The 20315-nt window shown below is 43.3% G+C and overlaps 5 protein-coding genes across 5 annotated transcripts; 1 reads left to right on the forward strand and 4 right to left on the reverse strand.

Moving 5' to 3' along the window:
• The first annotated feature begins 938 nt into the window (after window positions 1-938).
• BDB00DRAFT_851281 (uncharacterized protein) lies at window positions 939-3347 on the forward strand. The gene is made up of 4 exons (XM_053125497.1): window positions 939-1016; window positions 1149-2909; window positions 2972-3005; window positions 3135-3347. The coding sequence occupies exon 2, from the start codon at window positions 1153-1155 to the stop codon at window positions 2896-2898; it is 1746 nt and encodes a 581-aa protein (XP_052974163.1). The 5' UTR covers window positions 939-1016; window positions 1149-1152; the 3' UTR covers window positions 2899-2909; window positions 2972-3005; window positions 3135-3347.
• On the reverse strand, window positions 3031-4186 carry BDB00DRAFT_773631 (uncharacterized protein; the record flags this gene model as incomplete). The annotated part of the gene is made up of 3 exons (XM_053120108.1): window positions 3031-3859; window positions 3964-4056; window positions 4155-4186. Coding segments are annotated over 3 exons (954 nt in total), but the record flags the coding sequence as incomplete, so codon positions are not given.
• Window positions 4187-4569: 383 nt separating this feature from the next.
• On the reverse strand, window positions 4570-7911 carry BDB00DRAFT_773619 (uncharacterized protein; the record flags this gene model as incomplete). The annotated part of the gene is made up of 4 exons (XM_053120107.1): window positions 4570-6269; window positions 6337-6506; window positions 6592-6868; window positions 6933-7911. 4 exons carry the CDS (start codon window positions 7909-7911, stop codon window positions 4570-4572), a joined length of 3126 nt encoding a protein of 1041 aa, XP_052974165.1.
• A 1779-nt stretch (window positions 7912-9690) lies between these two features.
• BDB00DRAFT_792336 (uncharacterized protein) lies at window positions 9691-11724 on the reverse strand (the record flags this gene model as incomplete). Its single annotated transcript, XM_053121111.1, has 5 exons — window positions 9691-9716; window positions 10886-11193; window positions 11271-11330; window positions 11409-11428; window positions 11677-11724. The coding sequence occupies 5 exons, from the start codon at window positions 11722-11724 to the stop codon at window positions 9691-9693; spliced, it is 462 nt and encodes a 153-aa protein (XP_052974166.1).
• Window positions 11725-12460: 736 nt separating this feature from the next.
• Window positions 12461-17100, reverse strand: BDB00DRAFT_851327 (uncharacterized protein). The gene is made up of 15 exons (XM_053125498.1): window positions 16779-17100; window positions 16559-16682; window positions 16291-16468; window positions 16101-16180; window positions 15844-15948; window positions 14966-15712; window positions 14466-14860; window positions 14335-14373; window positions 14212-14261; window positions 13928-14082; window positions 13635-13802; window positions 13379-13522; window positions 13169-13310; window positions 12995-13100; window positions 12461-12880 (listed from the first exon to the last, which is right to left on the reverse strand). Exons 1-15 carry the CDS (start codon window positions 16850-16852, stop codon window positions 12484-12486), a joined length of 2904 nt encoding a protein of 967 aa, XP_052974167.1. The 5' UTR covers window positions 16853-17100; the 3' UTR covers window positions 12461-12483.
• Window positions 17101-20315: the final 3215 nt, after the last annotated feature.

Consider the following 20315-nt stretch of genomic DNA (forward strand, 5'->3'; position numbering starts at 1 on the left):
GACTCAGTGACCTTGCGTAATCGGCCGATTCCTTGCGCTACATTCAGGGGCAGAATATGGGATACCACAGCTGAAGAAAGCCCGTTTGTTATGTAGCCGGTGGTGAGTGTAACAGAAAGAAACTCTGCTGTTGATATACATCTTGGCTGTTTTTGAATGATAATGTAAATTTATATGATATCATATGTAAACAGTATATTCGAGCAACAGAAGACCACTGTCGTACACAAAAAAGATACATAAAATAAACTGCTATTACTTAAGGTCGTATTCTTAACGTGTATTTATCACAGCACCTTAGTACCCTGCTCCACTGAAATGAAGTGCCCTTAAAAGAAGTGCCCTTAAAAGAAGTGCCTGGACAATATTAACGAATTGAAAACAGGATTGTCAATTACTGTTGCTGCAACTTTTATACAGCTCTGCGAACTCAAATATGTCTCGATTATGCAAGCCTTGTGACATCTTATGTTTCATAATCAATATAGAACAATACATACTGAAAGCATAATAATTAATGTCATGAGCGAGAAGTGGTTAGTGCTGCATACCTTAACTACCTTCAAAGCCGCCAGAGAAATAAGTTCTTGGTGTAACAAAGTGCATACTGTAGACCCACTCATTGCTGTTTGATTCTAGCCTGTATCGCGTTATAGTATTCCTTCAAATAAATATGTAACTTAATTACAGTTGTGATTTTTGGCACTTGTAGTAGTGAGTAATTTTGTGGAGCTTCCTACACACGTTATGAAATAAAGAAGTTCTCTCCTTCCTGAATTACTACCGTCAACATCAAGGTTCTGAGTCATGATTAGCACACGAGTAGTACCAGCTTGGTGACGCTTCGCTGTCGTACATGCATTATGACTGCTTCTGCTGCGAGACATTTCAAACCTATATAATATTACGCATACCCTCACATGTTCTTTTCTGCATTTGTATTCTTTTCCTGCTGCGTTGGACACTTTGGTTTAGCATTTCCCATTGTTGTCTGGTTTTCGGCTCTATCTTTTTCTGTATGTACATTCTACTACAATTTCAAAAATTCTGCATAATGCCGTTGTTCCTCTGTGGATAGTAATTGAAGACTAATATAATCAACGATTTTGTATGATTTCTTGCAAAAATACGTTTGTACCAATATCAAGCAAAATGACGCGTGTAACATACGACACGTTTCAATTTAGCGAAGGATGTAGTGGTGGGTGGCTTCCTGGCCCTTATATTTCTCCAGCAAATCCTGCCCCGATACACGGCCGAATTATAGCGTCTTCACGAATCCGGACAGCATATATGCCTACTCGTCTTGTTCGCGTTTCCGACATGCAAGTTGTGCAAGGCTCAACAGTGACAGAAAGATATTGCGCACTCTCTTATGCCCGAAGCAACAGAGCTCAAAAATCAGACCCGGATACCGATAATCAACAGCATAAAATCATCACATACGTTGAAGACGACATCCATAAAATACTAGCGATAAAATCGACAAAAACAAGGACCGCGAGAGCAGCACAGACATATGCAGTGGCAGATGCTGTAGCGAATTCGACAACTCACAGAGTTACTTTTCAAAAACTTATTCAACGAATATGCCAAGATTTCGGAATTCGGTACATCTGGTATGACCAATTGTGTGACGTTCATCAAACCGAGCAAGAAAACGAAGGAATCAAAGACATGCACCAGATTTATCGCAATGCGCATTATACAGTAGTTCTCATCCCGGAGCTGACATACGATCCTAAAGAGGACGTTATTGGAGCAGACAACTGGCAGAATGCGAAGCGAATGTGCACGAAGGTGGCCAATTCCGAGTTGTGTAACCAAACATGGCCATTTGCAGAAGCATTCATATCAAGAAATTTACTTATTGTGGGCCGCAATACGCACACGTGGTCAGCTAGCATTGGGGATCCAAGAAGAAGCACCACAATGGATATGACTCGCACTACCAAGATGTTTGTTTATTCACTTTGCTCATCCTCCGTATCAAAAACAGCTATATCGTCGCCATGGAGCACTAGGGCTATTTTGCAACATTTTCGTAGCAAGCAAAACACCTACAGCACATGTGATTCAGTCTTTGCACTAGCCAACATTTTCAACTGTGTAATCCCCGAGATGAACGACTTGATTCGTTATGATCAGTCGGTCGACGAGCTGATGCTTCGGTTTTATGGACTACTCGTGCAATACGACGCTTCGTTACTCTGTATTGGGGAACCCACCTCCGCTACCACCGCAGCTGCTACTTTTATCGACGAAAAGCATCACGGTGATGAGCGGGCAGTACTCGTGTCTTGGATGGGTGATATTTACAAAGGATGTCGATATCGAGATATGGAATTTATTCCCCGCCAAGTACAAAATATTGACATTTCCGGGACGTTGATGCATATAAAATGCAAATGCATCTCGGTTTCCATCAACAAAGATACTAGTAGTCGAGTCGTACCAGAGGACCTTTACTTTCGCCAAGGAGAACAAGGAAAACCTGTCACCGATAAATCTCTGACGTTCCTCTCTTGCTCGGTCAAGACGTATCCGGAGCAATTTAGTAATTCACATATCATTGCTTCTGTCCATGGTTTACACGTCTCCTGCTGGCTCCCGCTTCGGGAAGATGGCGATCTTTGGGTTAACTGCTCGCCAACCAAATCGGGTTATAATGGTGGATGTCTCTCGCTCACAGATGATGACTGTACCGAGTGTCTTATCCTTTCCGACCTCGTGTTTGAGACATCCAACAACAGCTTTAAAGCATTACCAGTCGTCGCTATTACTACAAAACATGTTGATGGGGATGATAAACACTATAGATTTATCGGTTTATGCATTTTGTGGAAAACCGTGCCTCTAAAGTGGATTGAAATCGAACGAGAACTTGTAATTGAATAGTTGCGTTAACGAAAAACTTTCTTTCCTCTCAAACATTGTTGTTTTAAAACATTTATATCTTTTCGTATATCAGTACAATATGAACAAGAAGAAAGGAGGAGAAAGAGGTATAATACGCGATTATAAAACTATCTAAAGTTTAGCCTTTGGTTCAGGTACATTGACGTTCTTCTCCAAATCAAAGTCTTGCATACGACCACGGATATAAATGCGATGACGATCACCGGCTTGACCAGACGGCTTGCCCGTCCAAATGTCTAGGTAGGTCTCATCGCCAGGATATGCCAAGAAAGAATGGTAGCCCTCCTTTGCTCTAGCAGTATCAGTTTCTTTAACTTTACCCTGCTGTGGCATCACAGTCGAGATACGTCCATCGCTTGTTCTCAATGCACCCACACCGGCTTTGTTGGCAATATTATTGTAGTCCTTAAAAGATGCCATGGTGTGAAGACAATACCATTGAGGTGGGAACAGGACGATTTTATGCTCACGCCATACCGACAATGCTACATACCAAAATATTAGGATTACTTGATTGCTATGACGATCCTTAATATGACGGCACCCGGGCACAAGCACTCCTACGAAAGTTATCTTCACAGAGATCATACCTTCTTCGGGTGTGAACCAATCAAGCTGGACTAATTCCTTGCCATCAGCCACAGTTGTTTCTTGAACAGCGATCGAGGGATCGAGCACCGTGAGAAAGAATTGTGTGTTGTAACGCCGACGTTCGACCGCAGGAGTTATCCAATTTGCAAATGGAATCAGTGTATCAACTGCAGGTACCAGTTTGTATGTTTCGCACAGGACTTTGAACTGCGAAGCGTCGTTGTGGACACGTTCACGCCATGCTTCTCTAGCAGCTGCATCTTTAAACACAGTATGTGCAGGCGGATGTGTCAACAAAAGGCCCGATTCTTCAAACGTTTCTCGAATCGCACAAATTTTGCTTGTAAGTCTAATTAAATGAGATTTATTATGGCACAGTGGTTAGAAAGGACATCCAGCTATTGGTTAGTAAGCCGAACAGGTCGTCGTCAAAAAGCAGTAGCCAATATTTACTCTGAAACGCTATCGAATTTCCATGCCTCATCTTGCTTATCTACGACACCGCCTGGAAAAACGTGTGCATTGATGAAGCTGCTCTTTGCATTTCTATTCCGAGAATACACCTTCAAGAGTCAATTTCAATTTCTGTTCGTATGTAGGAGTCAGTAGTAGAAAGAGACTTTCTCAATTTAGCAAGTATATACCTCTTCATCATTAGCAGCTGGTAATTGTGTCCTGTGGCTGTTTGGCTAGTGGGAGCCACCACAATGAGTCTGTTATACACAGAATTATTACATGTATAATAACAACATATACATATTAGCGAAAAAACGTGTGTAGCCAGGAAAGAAGAAAAGCAATAATATACGATGCTCTTTTTACGTTGAGGAAGGTCGAATTTCTTTTGCGATTGCCTGGGACACGATTGTCGACATTGTTCTAGTGGTTGTCACGGTTCTCATCATGGCTTCAGGCCCCTTTTATACGATATTTCTGAACTGTGGGGAAACGACCGAAAGGGGTCTCACGTTACGTAGTTTGATTATTTAATACACAGCCATGTGAAATAAATGTATGTAAGCTTTTTTACTTTTATTTTTTTTTCTACAAGTTATTATTTTACAAAGTGGTGGGGTTATAGAATCCTACATTGCGCCAGAATGCAAGATGTTTCTTTAGCAAGGTCTCGCCAAAAGCGGGTGCTTGTGCTAAAACAGGTGCCAACTCGGCCGTCTTTTCAGTTTCCCACACGGGCATTGTGGCAGTTTCTTCACTGGAAGAGGACGATTGAAAGTTGGCTTCAAAGAACGACATTAGTCGGTATGCGGGATTGTCCTGGTGCTTGCTCAACGCTTCGACCCACTGTTCAGGCTCAACGACGTCAAATTTCATACCACTTGCTTGCATAGCCTTTAGCACGTCAGACCATCCGACTCTGCTTGGATTCACAATATGATAGACGCCTTCGCCAAACTGGTTTGATGCGCCTAGTTTGAGCATAATAGTAACAATGCTCGTGGCAGCAAAGTCAACGGGCAGCCAGTCGACAGTGACCGATGCCAAGTTGGGCATCAATCCAAGTTGCGTACCACCAACCATCAATAAAGGATATTGTTCCGAAGTGTTCCAGACGCCGTGCTCGGTATCACCGCAAACTTGACCCATACGCTCGACAATACAAGGGAAATTCTTTTGCTGGGTCAAATAGTGAAACAGGTGCTCAACAATATACTTGGATTGGGCATAACCCATCGGCATGGCAACGTGAGGATCCTTGGGAGAAGGCAATTCGGGCACGGTGTCTTTACCGTAGGCAGCAGTAGCACTAATACTAGATACAACATGGACATGTATGGGATCTTCTTTGCGATAGGCAAACTGGAGCAGGTTGTACAAGCCTCGGATGCACTCGCGATCAAAGTGTTGGACAGGCTGGTTGAAATCCAAAAGCCAGGCACAATGTTGGATAATGGTCACCTCCTTCTTGAGTTTGTTGTACGTTGCTTCCTCCCAACCCAGATACGGCTTGTCGAGTTGCATGGTCAATGCTTCCACCTTGTTATCTTTTTCAAGCAATGATGTATCTAGCAAACGATCTTGGAACGACTTGTGCAAGCGTTGCATCAGGTTGTTGCCACGGACCAAGCAGTAAATCTTTTTCACGTTGGGCGATAAGATCAAATCGCGCAACATAAACGCGCCCAGTGAGCCTGTTGCTCCGGATAACAAGACTGTTTGTTGTTCCTTTGATCGGGCATTCTTAATTGGTTTGGGGGCCACAGGGAAATCGGCATCAGCACGCTTGATATAATCATCGAGAAGAGCTTGGGTGTCTTGATATCTTGCTTCACGTTGAGCATCCTGGTCTTGAGGCTCGCCAGCAGTGAGGGCCTCCTTCATCGAAGCTAAGGTAGGATGTTCAAACAGAAAGTTGCTGGGCACATTTTCAAAGCGGGTGGCAAGACGATTGCGTAGTTGAATGGCAAGCAAGGAGTTCAAACCGTAGTCGAACAAGGATGCATTGGCGTCAATGGGGCTCTTGCGGAGAACTTGAACAGCAGCTTGGGCAAGGAAAGCGTCAATATCGAGCTGTGCGTCTCCATCAGCTGCACCAGTAGCGGTAGTAGCGGGTCCTTGGAAAAAGTCATTGTACATCTTATCAATTTGTTCTTGGAACTCAATGATGGCTCGCTTGCGCACTACATTGCCTTTGAGTGTGGTTGGCAATTGTCGGCTCAGTGGTAAAATATAGATCATTTGGGGCAAAATCGTGCTGTGGCTGGGTGCGACATTGTTGGCACGTTCGACGGCTTCACGCACTAATCAATCATCAAACAATTTTAATATCTCACTGAAGGAAAGAGGGACGCTATCTGAGTTAGTTACCTTGAGCAATCGTTTCTTCAGGTGTGTAATTGTGTGCGTGCTCTTGATCAAGTTCGACCAAAGCAGCAGTACATTGTTTGTTTTCGCCGATAACTGTACAGCATCGAACTACCTTAGCACTACTGATTCGATGTTCCATGGGTACAGGGTTGGTCTTTTCACCGTTCTCCCTACAATTCGTAGCAAAGTTAATGTTATCGTCATTAATTATCATACCATAAACGCTCCTTTCATATTTCTTTATATATGGCTTACATGACAAGTGTATCATCATTACGGCCAAGATGGCGCCAGTAGCCCGACTTGGGTGGATCCTCCATGAACAGGTCGTTGGTGGCATAATCGCCGTTAGGTCGGTTGCCAGCATTTGTGGCCAGAGCAGGGCAATCGGCCTTGATAACAAGATGATAGATACCCTTGGCTTCATCATGAGGTTCCCAAATACAGTAAGGAATTAAGGGTAATGCTGGTCGAAAAGCATACCATTGTTCGTAGCCCTGAGTGATGTTGGAAACTGCCATGGCATTGATTTCTAATAATCATTAAGAGTTGATTATCAGATATTATTTTCTAGCAGTTCAAAATAATCAATTTACCTGTCGTGCCATAAACACTTCGTACGTTCATGCCTCGGGCGTTCAAAAAGTCACCGGCAGGCTTTCTGAGTGCCGCACCACCGTATAAACAGAACTTGATACGGCTAAACGAATCATTCTGGGTGTCCTCGATATACTCAGCGACTTGTTCCAGAATCATGGGAGGCAATCCCATCATAGTAACACCGTACTTGTCAATGGCACCAGCAAGCTCACGAGGAGTAGGCGGTAAACGACCAAAGATCATGCAGCTGGCACCAAACAGAATAGGCATGAAGTTTGTAAATACGCCAAAGACGTGGAACAATGGCATAGAAGACAGCATAACATCGGAGGAATTCATGAAAGGCGCGTCTTGCTGCATTTGGAATGACAACACTTGGACTAACCAATACAAATAGCGGTTGCTAAGTCTAATGGGTTTCGGGAACGACGTTGAGCCGGAACTGTGGATGATCAATGCGATCTTTTCAATGTCGTCCTTGGTGGAGGGTGCGCGCTTGAAATCCGATGTGTATGAATTAAGGTGTTCCAAATCCAAAGGTGACAGAATACTGACTCCACATCCACCGGGGACTTGTTCAGCACACTCCTTGACCAATGCGCTGTATTTCTTGCTTGCGACGAGAAAATGGGAGCCAGTCTTCGTCAGGAGATCCACGTTGGCAGCGACAGAATTGCGCGGCGATAGAGCCAACAGAGCAGGCTGAAGCTTAAATATAGCGAGCATGGAAATCATGTAGTAGATGGAATGGTCAGCCACCAAACCAATCGAATCGACGCCTTGCACAGCCGGTGCCCATTTGTTTGCCAAATTATTTGCGATGCGGTCGATTTGACAGTAGGTCATGGTCTTGAATTCCTGGGTGTTTGGTAATTGGTAGCGCACAAACGTGTTGTCAGCGTAGCGTTGAACTTGCTGTTCAAATAGGTTGATGAAAGAGTACAAATGGCTATAATCAAATGTTTCGACGGTCATATTGCTGTTGTTGATGATGAGTTACAAAAAGGTGAGATGGATGATATAATCAAAGTAGAAAATGCAAACGAGTATATGAAAGATGCAGTATTTATCGTTTATAATTGAATAATAAGAGGAAGTCGACGGGTTTATATATTTTTTTCTCCAATGCAAAGGGGCGCGTCTAATTCTTTGATCTATTGCAGCAGATCATACGTAAATGTATATCCGGTGGACATTAGTTTAGTATGGATGTAATTCTGCATCAACCGCGTTAAATTAACATCCGAAAAGGGGGTGGGTGGGGGTTTGTATAAAGGGTTTTGATCGGCGGAACCTCGGGTTCCGAAAGCTCCGGTCATGGATTGCCACACGAAAAATGTGACACAAGTAATTTGTTAGGACCCTTTTGATTACATTATTTGATCAAGACATTAAGCACCACCACAATGGGAGGTGGAAAGGGAGGATGCTGGTACAAGAGGTCCTCAAAGGACTTCGTATGCATGATGACAATAACGCCTTAGAAGTAGAATAATTTGCCGGCATTGCGAGTACTTTTTTAAGGAGATGCAGCAGAAGCAATACTAAGTACGCAATCCCACATCCGTATTATTTTATCTCAGTCTGTGTGATTTCTCACTAAGCCCTTGGCAGATCCAACATTATATTGATTTTGGTCCTTCTCTGAGTCACAATTTCTTTTCTACTATTATATGTGCCCGCGAGAAAACTCATCCTAGCACGTATTTAACTCATTTTGCTAAATGTGCATTCAAGAGAGTAGCTCGTGCTGCCCATATGATGATTTTGAAGTCTCTTTCTCCGATCTATACTTTGAAAAGACGCTTCTCAACACTATACTTCGTCACCTAGTGTATTCAGTCATCATAAGAAGGGCTTAACATGTTTTGACAGCTGTCCCGAATTCAAAAGCTCGTATATCATTACAGTGCAGTGAGTACAGGTGGTGACGTAGTGTCTAACGGCATACTGCCATGGAGATTTCGGAAAAACAAAAGTCCTTTGCATGACTCGCGTGCTGCTTCAATCAGCGGATCAGAGAAAGTCTTCCGTTCTAAGTACAGAAGCGCCCTTTAATTAAAAGCTGGAAAAGCTTTCCCCGTAAACTTCTACAGCACTCAAGTAAAAAATGCAACTATCGATATGCTCAACATCAACATTGCCAGCAAATCTTGTTTGCGTATGTTTCGCTGCAATTTATTCTCGCAAGGTGCCCAACACCAAAATGTGAATGAGTGGAGTAGAAACGATAAGTAGTTGACCGATTGAACTTTCTTGTTGTCGTGTACACTCACCACAGTTTCACAAACACTTGTCATTAATACACTAAGGGTTTATTTTCAGCAATCCATTCAGAAAAGGTGTTTTTGCCAAGAGCGAAATGTGATATGTACTGTATGTTTGTCTGCTTTACAAAAGCTACTCGGATAAAAGATCATATTACTTTTTGATTGTGTCAGTACAAAATAGTTAAGGGATGCGCGGGTGCGCTGCCGAAGGGCCTTTGCTGTTTTCGTCTTGTTTCAATAGAACTTGCGCAAGACATGGTTTTCCAATATACTCTCAGATACCCGTTATGCTGTTACAAAGATTAAGCGTCAACTAGTTGCATCGCTGCTTACAACATAATATGTACTATGTATTGTCGAAATAGATATCATTTGTGTGTGTGGGTACAGCAATGATTACGAGACTTGATGACGAAGATTTTAATTACTTCAAGGCAGCTAATAAAGCTACCAGATGGGTGCTGTATTTATAGTGGTGGTAAATTCAACAAGCAGACAAGTAGAGCTTCCCTAAAATTACCAATAGTTAGAACATACATCTTCTTATTTCATTGAAGGTATATAGCAGCATATTCCTGCGTTAGCACGTCTCAGACAATATTGTAGTAGGCATATACGTGTGGATAATCATTTCTTTTCTCTGAGAAAATATACATATATATACGATAATAGAGCCCACGGTAGAATTAGGTGGATGTGCAGCTGTCCTAGTTAAAATTTCCTGTAAAATATTTTCGAGTTAGTAGAAAAAATTACAGCAACTGATTGAACGTTACCGTCGTGGATGTGTCAACAAACCATCAAAGGGGCCGAATTTTGAGCCAAAGTGACGATATTTCTTATTGGCAAGGACATGGGCGAAGAATGGTACGGGTACCCGCTTATAAGATTAGAATGGTACTGTTGCAATGTACGTAATACGACAAGGACAGAAGCTTCCAGCGGCCAATCTTTGGGCCGGCGGAGTGATAAGCATGCAGATATCTTCTACAAACTATTTCCTCGTGCACGTTCAATACTGTATCTTCTGCAACTTTTCTTGAGAAAGTTGTTTGCATCGGATGAACATACAAGTAGTGATACGGAAATAGAAGCGATAGAAGCAAAAACAAACACTTATAAAGATGCTATCTTTTTAATTCGGAATTTTGTTTATCAACTTATTACACTTGGCTCACTTTGTCTATGAGTTTACTTTACTCGTCTTTTGATGTAATAGATCATTATAATTTTGCACTTCCGCTTTCTTGCGTTGGTTGCTAACGACATAAATCCACCACAAAGTGTCAATCAATAGAATAGTTGTCTGATGTATGTTTTATTTTGTTTTTGTGAGTTCAGGTGAAGGAGTGGACGGGGTATATAGACAACAAATTCATGGTGGAATGGATCATAATTGTACAGATTCATAAATAAAAGACTGATTGGACATGAATAAAGTTTAACTAGACATAAAAAGAAGTGAAAAAAGTCAGTGATATAAATAATACCAATATGGGTGTTAATCCTAAAGCCATCAATGTAGGGCAGGCGGATATTTCATACTTGGTTGTGGATCGTAATCGACATGTGTAGCCAGCTGGACAATCCAACACGGAGACACGTATGCGCATGTCTAACATACACGGCAGTGGAGTAATTAGCGTATTTGTTTGACACTTTCTCCGTTCATGACTTACGAAATTGATAGAAGCCAATAACCCGTAGTGGTCGTACTAATTGCTCGTTGTTCTCGCCAGCTTTTGCAGCAGCATGATCAAGCATGTTCTTTAGAACTTTAGGGCAGTGTAAATGCGACTCTACAATTTCTATCTTGCTCATGCCATCATCGTTGATGTTTCCACCCTCAGCAGCACCATACTCGATACCATTGCGATACAACACCAGATCTGGTCGTGCAGAAGAACGCTTGAAATCAATTGCTGCCTTGCCGTTGATACCCCGGTCGCTATTATCACTGACGGTGACAGCTACAGATGTGTGGTCTCTGCAGAAGTAACAAACAATCGACAACGAGTGTTAGGCGTCTAGAAATCAGAAAGATGATTGTCCACTAATCGTTACCTTCTTGTCTCAAAATTCAGATTTTGAATTGCTCTATCGAGCACAAGTGAATGGCATAGGCTGTGTGGTGATATAATTAGTTAACATGCTCAAATGTACCAATAATTGCCACTAGTGCACGTTGTGCTATATACTTACTGTAGAAAACTTAATGAGTCCTATATAGTTGTACCGTAACATGCTGCTCCTGCTCACTATCGTTTACGTGCTTAAAAAATGCTAAGGCTTTCCTTTCCTCACTATATACATAAAGAACAACTTTCCCCTTTAATGTTGCAAATCAAATAAACACATCTCCACAATTTTATGAGCATCAACTTATGTTACATTATACAAAACGAAAAAAAGGTGGTCAATACATATGCACCCCTATCAACATCACGCTATTATTATCATCGGCTCACACCTGCAAAATGCCACGAGTGCCATGCGTTGCTATCATACAGTACAACATTGCGTCGTTCGTGTAACCCTATAGCATGTTAAACCCGTTTCTCCTTAAACTCCACTGTTTATATGATCGACAGGAGGAAAGGAAGGTTGGAATTATCATGCATTTTACACATAGACAGCCCCCCCATTCCTACACATATTGCTTATCCATTGTCTTCCTTAATTTTAAGGCCCTTCCTCTCCCTGCGACTAGCCTTTTGAGCGAGCATGTTCTAAATTCCATCTAGTTAGTATTATCTAGTATCTTTCTAATACAGATATTTTATTTTTTGTACTGTATACTGTTGCATTACATGATCAATGTAGAAAGATGTTAGAAACACAACAACATCCATTAAAGATTACTGTATCGACTTCATTTTGAAATCCTCCCCTTGCACAGCAGTATTTCCCCTTGCTTGCCATACGATTCACAACGATTCACAAATACATTCTAATAAAGAACACACGGACACTCCATATGATATACTGTATGTTCATACATACATCATTTGAATGATCCGGGCTCTCTTGCTTTTTTTATCTTGCTTTCCTTATTACTGTATCTATTTAATTGCCTATACTATATGTGTGATACCATGTAGTTTTTATACACATTTAAATGTTGGTGACCAGCTTTTCCTAGGTTTGTTGTACGCGGAAAAGAATTGTGACACATTGTAAGTAATAATGAATATGATGTGTGATAAGGTTACAATGTAAAAGATACCACGCTTTCATGTAACCTGTGATGAACTGGCAAAGATATTTCTCCTCAAAATCATGCAGGAGTATGCGTTTCATTACTATTACTACTACTGCTACTATTACTACTATTACTACTAGCAGCACTGTTATTATTCGTTTCGGGTAACGGTAATGATGACGATAGTAATGGTGAGGGATTTGCAGCTTCAGCTATAACAGCAGCGGTAGTCGTGGAAGTTTCATGATCATTAAGGATGTTGTTATCATTGCTATGACCGTCATCATTAATCGGTGATAAACTGCTTGATTTGATGGTATCGGTAACAAATTGACTCAGCATCAGCTGCCGTACCCGCTCCAGGTACTCTGTCACTTGATCAGCCGGTAAAAATAGGTTGGCTCGTATAGAATCCAACAACTTGTCCAATCGTGTTCGTGACCCAGTAAATGGGTGTAGCATGTTTACTTTACTGTTGCATTAAAAAAACCAAACAAACAGGTTGTTTAAATGTAAATGTAAGTATGTAATTGGATACGGACGAGCGAAAAGAGAGAGGGAAAGAAAAAGAAAAAGAAAAGCTTACTGTTCATAATCCTTGAATTCTCCAACCAGTTTTAAAAATTCTTGAAATACCTGTGGCGAGACCTGCCCGCTTTGATAAACCATTCTTTTACATGCGTACGGAACGCCTACATATGGAACCAGTTAGCATATAATACACGACTAAGGTCTCTCCCTGTTTCAGATGACGACGTACGGAATGGGGCAGATTCATTCCATCGCGGACTGATATGAATGTACTGTATTATGGAGTGGTCGCTAACAGTCTCAGTGTCGTAAGGAGTGACAATGACGCCGATAAATGGTTCATCGCCCGTATTTTCATGACGGAATAGAGTCTATCGGTAATAAAGTTGTATATACGTAAACACACACGCGTTTTCTTTGAATGGTCCGCTGTATATACCTGGTATGATGTTTGGTTTTCGATATCCCGTATACTTGGATGCGGTTCAAATGTAGGATGGGAATGGTACCAACCGACGACACTATACCCTTTTTCTGCAAAGACCTCACGCGCCTTCATCTCGGAAGCAGGATCCATTTCACACTACATGCAGGGGAAAGAAAATCATATGTGATTCATAGCAATCCAAGTCATTAATTTAACGTATTATATAATAAATTATGTGATCTTGCTGAAGGGATTTGCGAGACGTTACCTGGATACCAGTACTTGTACTTTTACATGGAAATACACTTTGTACTTTAAGGACCTTTTGGTTGCCACCACCACTGCTATTACCTCCTTGCTCGTTATCCACGAAGTTACCACCCAACAAGCCAATGATTTCCGTGTGTGCCAAATGAGAATGAAAGTCCATGATAAGCTGACAAAAGCAAACAAACCATATTAAATGAAGGAATTAGTAAATAAAATGGTTTGTTGTCTTGACAGACATCATTTTCGCGATAGTCGTCCTATCCCCTGGATCATTTAAAGATTCTCACTTACCAAGGCATCACTCGTGATGTCAACGATAAATGGAGCCGGGTATTCATCATCATAGTATTCCAGTGGAACCAGCCGAAATGGATCATAGCCGCTGCCATCGAAATGATGGTGTGGTCGCTTGATGACTCGTTTAGGCCTCGAAGGTGGTGTAATTTCTGCTGATCTGAAACGCTTGAGTACCTGCACGTTGCACCCTGAAACACAATAACCTTTACTGTTGCTGTTACCCCCCCTCCCGCCCGCGCTTTCCTCGAAAATTATATGCAAAATGATATACACTTTACCCTTCTTCCCATGCTCAATGACGCGACCTTCCAACTCTTTGGGATCCACCCTAAAGCACCCACATATGTTAATAAGTCTCGCAGATGATGGGTGCATGGAAACAAAATATGATAAACACTTGCCATTCGCCAAGTTCGTTTCGTACTTTTCGCTTCCTGGGTCTGTACAATATTCACATATTGTTACTACTATTATCCTTCTAAGCTCATCTAATGATATGTTTTTGATGAAAAAGCAAGGGAATGATAGTTACCCGTCGTATCCAATGACCAGATCTGCAGCAGCGAACATATCGTCGTTGAGTGTTTCGTCATGGGCGGCTCCTGCTGCTGCTGCTGTTCCTGGTGCGGGTGCTTCACGAGGCGTCCGTTTCGGCGGCTGTCGGGGTGCATTGTTAACACAACCCACGTTGATGGCGCCGACGTTTTCTAAATAAGCATGCACGCGACCGATGGCATTCACATCACCACAATTGGAAAGTCCTTTCCGTGCGCTTGTTTTAGTCAAGTAGCGTGGCTGACATTCCCGCCAACACTGAAGAATATGGTTCCGGATCTTGAGGTACCGGTCGGGCGTCTTGCTATGCTTGTTGCTGAACCATTCGGGATTGCTTTGTTGCTCCTCCTCAGAGATCGTGTGTTTGTCAAACTAATGTAGTGTTATAGATCATCGTCATTATCGTTCGCAGCACAGTCGATCAATACATAGATTTTACGATCTACCACAAGGCAGAAGAACGTTCTGTTCGCATACCAATGTACTCGTATCCGTTTGGGGTATTGTCGCTTCTGTCTCTGCTCCTGCTGTTTCCATCTCTGGCTTCACCACTGTTTCTGTCGTAGCTGGCGCTACTGTTACCGGTGATGAGGGGACTGCTGCATCCGAAGTAGAAGATGATAATGGCGATGATGCGTGTACTTGTGGATCGGGCGGTGGTCCCTGAATTGCGGGATCTTCCGGTTTTTGTGTCACGTTGTCCTCTTCAGCCTTGGCTAATTTAAGGTTGTCTGGCTCGTCATTCGTTGTTGTTGCTACTGTTTCCTGGATGGTGTGATCAGCAGAAAACACATCATATGCTTGTTCCATTGGAATCATCTGTTGTTGAGTTTTGTCGTCGTTGTAATTGCTGTTATTATCATCATCCCCAACCTCATCATCCTCCCCATCATCCATATCCTGATCAAGCGTTTCCTGGTGCTCTTTTCTCTGTTCATGCATGTCCTCTTCTTCTTCGTTATCTTTATCAGGACTTAGAATAGGTAATTCCATGGATAATAGCGGCGGCGTGTCACTGTCCTCAACCGAAATTTCTTCGTCATCTTCATCGTCATATTGATATTCCTCTGTCTTAGTGGGCTGCACCATCGCTTTGCTTGTTTCGTCCTCTTCATCGTCTTCTTCATCTTGAGCTTCCTCTTTGATTGTAACATGTTGCTGCTGTGATGGTGATGATGGCGCATTTGTTGATGATGAAGTTGGTGATACTGATTGCTTTTCAAGCTAAAAAAAAAGCATGATATAGATCAGAAGAGCGCCACACACATTATATAAACACGCACATCGTGGTACTGTTCATACGACATAAGAAATCGTAGAGAGAGAGAGAGAAAAGAAAATAATTATCACATTACCTTATCGGACAAGACCCAGTGGCGTGCGCGGTTTTTGCACTGGAGAGAATTCCGTGTTTTGACTTGTGTCGCAATAGCTTTCCAATTGCCATATCCATGTAGTTCCTTTAGAAGAAGAGATGTATAGCCAAGAATGTTATAGCATTGGTTGGATTCCCGTTGTATTTCCACCTTGATCCTTTCTCCCCCTTTCCCTTCCCCCACCCCCGCCCCCCAAACCTTCGGATGATGATGGCAATGCTTTTTTAGATATTTACTATAGCAGTTCGTAATATATTGTCTTCTGCCGGCGTCCAACGTGTCTTGTGTGACGGTAATGATGCCGACGATATCGATGCTGCATTATTGTCATTTCTTTTAGAAATCTCACATGTCTTTTTATACACAACTGGCATACCCATCGCCTATCTCTTATTCCATAAATCAGCAGCAACTACATATGCTTACGTTCAGTCTTTAGTTTCTTTGAGGCATTGGTTGTTGAAGCTTTTCGTTTATTCGTCGTTGTCTTGGATTTCGTGGTCTTTAAAGTATTTGGTAACGTGGATATAGTGTCTGTACCATAATAATATTGCTCTTCAGCTAGCATTTGTTCAATCAATGCTCGCGATTCCTCGTCCATGTCCTAGATCGTCAAGTATTTTTTCTGGCGATTACTATATATAAAGATCCCGTTTTCTTGATCGCTCCTTTTCAAAGTAATACACATATTTACTGGATCATGATCGGCTGTCCATGGCGTCGCTGCTGAATTTTCATAATCGGAAGCGATAGGGTGGGATGGTGGCGGTGTAGTTGTTGTAGTTTCTGCTGCTGTTATCGTAGTTGGAGCAGATTCGCTTTTTATGGATCATTGCGTGAGTTGGATTTATCCCTCCCATTATAGGGTAATATGCCATTGGGGTAGATCAAAAACAAGGAGAAGCGGAACTCACGGAATGAAGGTGTCAGGGACAATGGCTTGTTGTTCCGTTTGGTCGTCGTCAATGTCAATGATATCGTCATCCATCGGAAGGAACGGAATAATATTAATATGTATGGAGATCTCTCGTACAAGCACAAACGCAGGCTGGGCTCACGCGTGCTAATGTTGCCAGCAGCTGCAGGTTTGTGCGGAGCCTAATTTCTTTCCCTTCGTGTCTCCAATGTTTTGTGAATATTATACTGCTGTTACAGCGTGTGCATATATTATTAGTTTAAATGGAATGATAGCAGGTTACGTATAGTCTACGGCAAAAATGGAGCATAAAACATTGAAGAAATGGGAATTTTATGCACTGATATGACGCCCTCTTTGTTTTATCATGAATGACATGCATTCACGATAAGCGGGGTAGAAGTGGGGGAGATATTACTGGTGGACATGTTTCCTCACAGATTGATTTGCTTTTAATCTTGGCACGTAATTATCGTTATCATAGTCGTCTGGTCAATCTAAATAAGTAGTAATAGTAGTAGAATTAGCACATAGTATGTGCGTTGATACCTCAACCGTTGATATCAATGACGCTAGATAGTACGATTGTTGCATTATCATATGCATAGTTCTTCCCTCCAATCTATACATAATCATAGAGAAAGAGATATCTAATGTGTGCGTTACGGACAACATACAATGCAGGTGGGCGAGAGCGAAAGAGGAAAAGGAGGCGGCTTATGTATGGACAGATCTTTGCGCTCACATGAGAAGACCTTGTTGCTGTCGATGATATTATGGCGACAGAGACAACAGCATCAACAGCAGCAGCGGACAATGATAATATTTGTGTATCTGCTTATTGCTGGCCTTCTTTACATCTCAGTCAAAACAGTAGCAGAAGGTGGGATGGGAAAAACAAGAGCTGCTGCCGGGCTCTTTGTAAGGTAAACGCGGTCTCTTTCTGACGGTGTGTCGCGCACGTGTGTTTGATCAGGTGGGAGGGCCACCCACCAGCCGACTGTTTCACAATCAGAGGGCATATGGTATGTTGCACAACTGGCCATCTCAGTAGTAAAATAAGCCTTTTTGGGAAAAATATGCGCACACTGCCTTCTTGTCCGTTTGTTGACTGTTGCGCTGATCCTCTGAAACTGGGGGGGATGCAGTGTGTGCGGGATTGAGAGAGAAGGGAAAATGGGGGAGGCAGATTCTTCTACGAGCTAAGTCAAAAAAGAGACACAGTACATATTCAAATGAACGGGAAAAGTTTTTAATTTTGTGTGATCGGTATGGGTTTTCCCATCTAAGCTCTCGTACTAAACGCATATATAAGAGGCACTTCCTTTGCGTTTCTGTTACGTGGATTCCATTTCTCTAACCTTTTCTCCTTCTTTTCCTCTCTCAAAACGAAAGCCAAGTCTCGTTTTCTTATTCTTGATCCCAGTTACTAGCACCTAGCAAATAAACAAAGACCGTCTCACCCCGCTTGTTGAACAATGGCATCCGGCGATCCGAAAGCGGACGAGAAGAGAGTGGTCACTGAAGTCGTCGAGGTCAAGGAGTTCAAGGAGCAGCAGCAGCAGGAGAAGCATGAGCAGCAGTCCAAGCAGCCCATTCCGGACATGAAGTCCTTGACCGTCGAAGAGCTCTATGACAAGGAAAAGTACGACATGTCCACCATGGAACCTGGCGACGTCTTTACACTCCTCCAGTAAGTGCGGCTCATTTTAAATTAATCAACTACTGTTTGTAATCAACCAATCTCCTGCTGTAATACTGAATCTATCATATTACCAATGACAGAACGAGTGCAGGTGGCTTGACTTCCGAAGAAGCTGCCGCGCGTGTCGAGAAATTTGGCTACAACAAGATTGAGTCCAAGGAGCAGAACCCCTTCTTGCAGTTCCTTGGCTTCATGTGGAACCCGTTGTCATGGGTCATGGAAATGGCTGCTATTGTAGCTATCGCCCTGTCGAACGGCGAAGGTCGTCCACCAGATTGGCCTGATTTCGTCGGTATCATGCTCTTGCTCTTGGCCAACTCGTTGATTGGTTTCTGGGAAGAACGACAAGCCGGCAACGCCGTCAAGGCCCTGATGGATGCCCTTGCTCCCGAGTGCAAAGTCAAGCGTGATGGCGAATGGAAGACGATGGAAGCTGCCGCTTTGGTGCCAGGCGATGTGATCAGTATCAAGCTTGGTGATGTCGTACCTGCAGATGGTCGTTTAATTACTGCCCACGGTGCCGTCTCGATTGATCAAGCTGCCCTCACTGGTGAATCGTTGCCTGTCGGCAAAGAGACTGGCGACGAAGTCTTTTCCGGCTCCACCGTCAAGCAAGGTGAAGCCGAGGCCATAGTCATTGGCACTGGTTTGAACACATTCTTTGGTCGTGCTGCCAAGTTGGTTGGCGAAGCTGGCGACGACATGGGCCACTTGCAAGTCATATTGGCTCACATTGGTAACTTTTGCCTATGCAGCATCGGCATCTTCTTGGTGCTGGAAATCCTTGTCCAGTATGCTGCCTTCCGTTATTCATATCGACGTGGTATCGATAACATCCTGGTCTTGCTCATTGGTGGTATCCCCATTGCTATGCCTACCGTTCTGTCCGTCACCTTGGCTATTGGTGCTAAGCAGTTGGCTGAACACAAGGCTATCGTCACCCGTATTACTGCTATTGAGGAAATGGCTGCCGTCACCATCCTTTGCTCGGACAAGACCGGTACCTTGACCTTGAACAAGCTGATTGTCGACAAGCCAACCGTCAAAACCTATGCTGAGCAGGACAGCGACGATATCATGCTTATATCATCCTATGCCTCACGCACAGAAAACCAAGATGCCATCGACTTTTGCATTGTCAACTCGTTGCCCGATGTCAAGATGGCCCGCGACGGCATTGAGGAGCTCGACTTTAAGCCGTTCAACCCTGTTATCAAGCGTACCGAGATCACCTACAAGCGCAAGTCGGATGGTAAGGTGTTCCGTGCAACCAAGGGTATGTCTGCCTTCATCATGGATCTATGCACGCGCGACAAGACCGACGAGCAGATCAAACAGCTTGATGAAGATGTCGATGAGTTTGCTCGCCGTGGTCTGCGTTCGCTCGCCGTGGCCGTCGACGAAGTCCCCAGTGGCGATGCTGAAGGTGAAGGCCTAGGATTCCGCTTGATTGGTTTGCTCCCCATTTACGATCCTCCACGTTCTGATACAAAGGAAACGATTGACCGCGCCATTGCCCTGGGTGTCCAGGTCAAGATGATCACGGGTGACCAGCTGGCCATTGCCAAGGAAACTGGCCGCCGTCTCGGCATGGGTGACAACATGTACTTGTCCAAAGCATTGAAGGAAGGCCCTCCTGCAGGCTCAGGCTACTCGCACGTCGACGAAATGGTATTGCAATCGGATGGTTTCGCTGGTGTGTATCCCGAACACAAGTACGAGATTGTCGAGCGTCTGCAAGCCATGGGTCACATGACGGCTATGACGGGCGATGGTGTCAATGATGCCCCGGCCCTTTCCAAAGCTAATGTGGGTGTGGCCGTTGCTGAT

The sequence above is a fragment of the Zychaea mexicana genome, assembly GCF_025766255.1.
Source record: "Zychaea mexicana strain RSA 1403 chromosome Unknown BDB00scaffold_123, whole genome shotgun sequence".
Classification (NCBI taxonomy): domain Eukaryota; kingdom Fungi; phylum Mucoromycota; class Mucoromycetes; order Mucorales; family Lichtheimiaceae; genus Zychaea; species Zychaea mexicana.

Coding starts and splice junctions, on each gene's coding strand:
- BDB00DRAFT_851281 (XM_053125497.1), top strand. CDS start 1,153: ATGACGCGTGTAACATACGACACGTTTCAATTTAGCGAAGGATGTAGT.
- BDB00DRAFT_851327 (XM_053125498.1), bottom strand. CDS start 16,852: ATGGATGACGATATCATTGACATTGACGACGACCAAACGGAACAACAA. Junction 15,713..15,843: donor ACTGGGTCTTGTCCGATAAG/GTAATGTGATAA, acceptor CTTTTTTTTTAG/CTTGAAAAGCAATCAGTATC. Junction 12,881..12,994: donor GAATTCAAGGATTATGAACA/GTAAGCTTTTCT, acceptor TTAATGCAACAG/TAAAGTAAACATGCTACACC.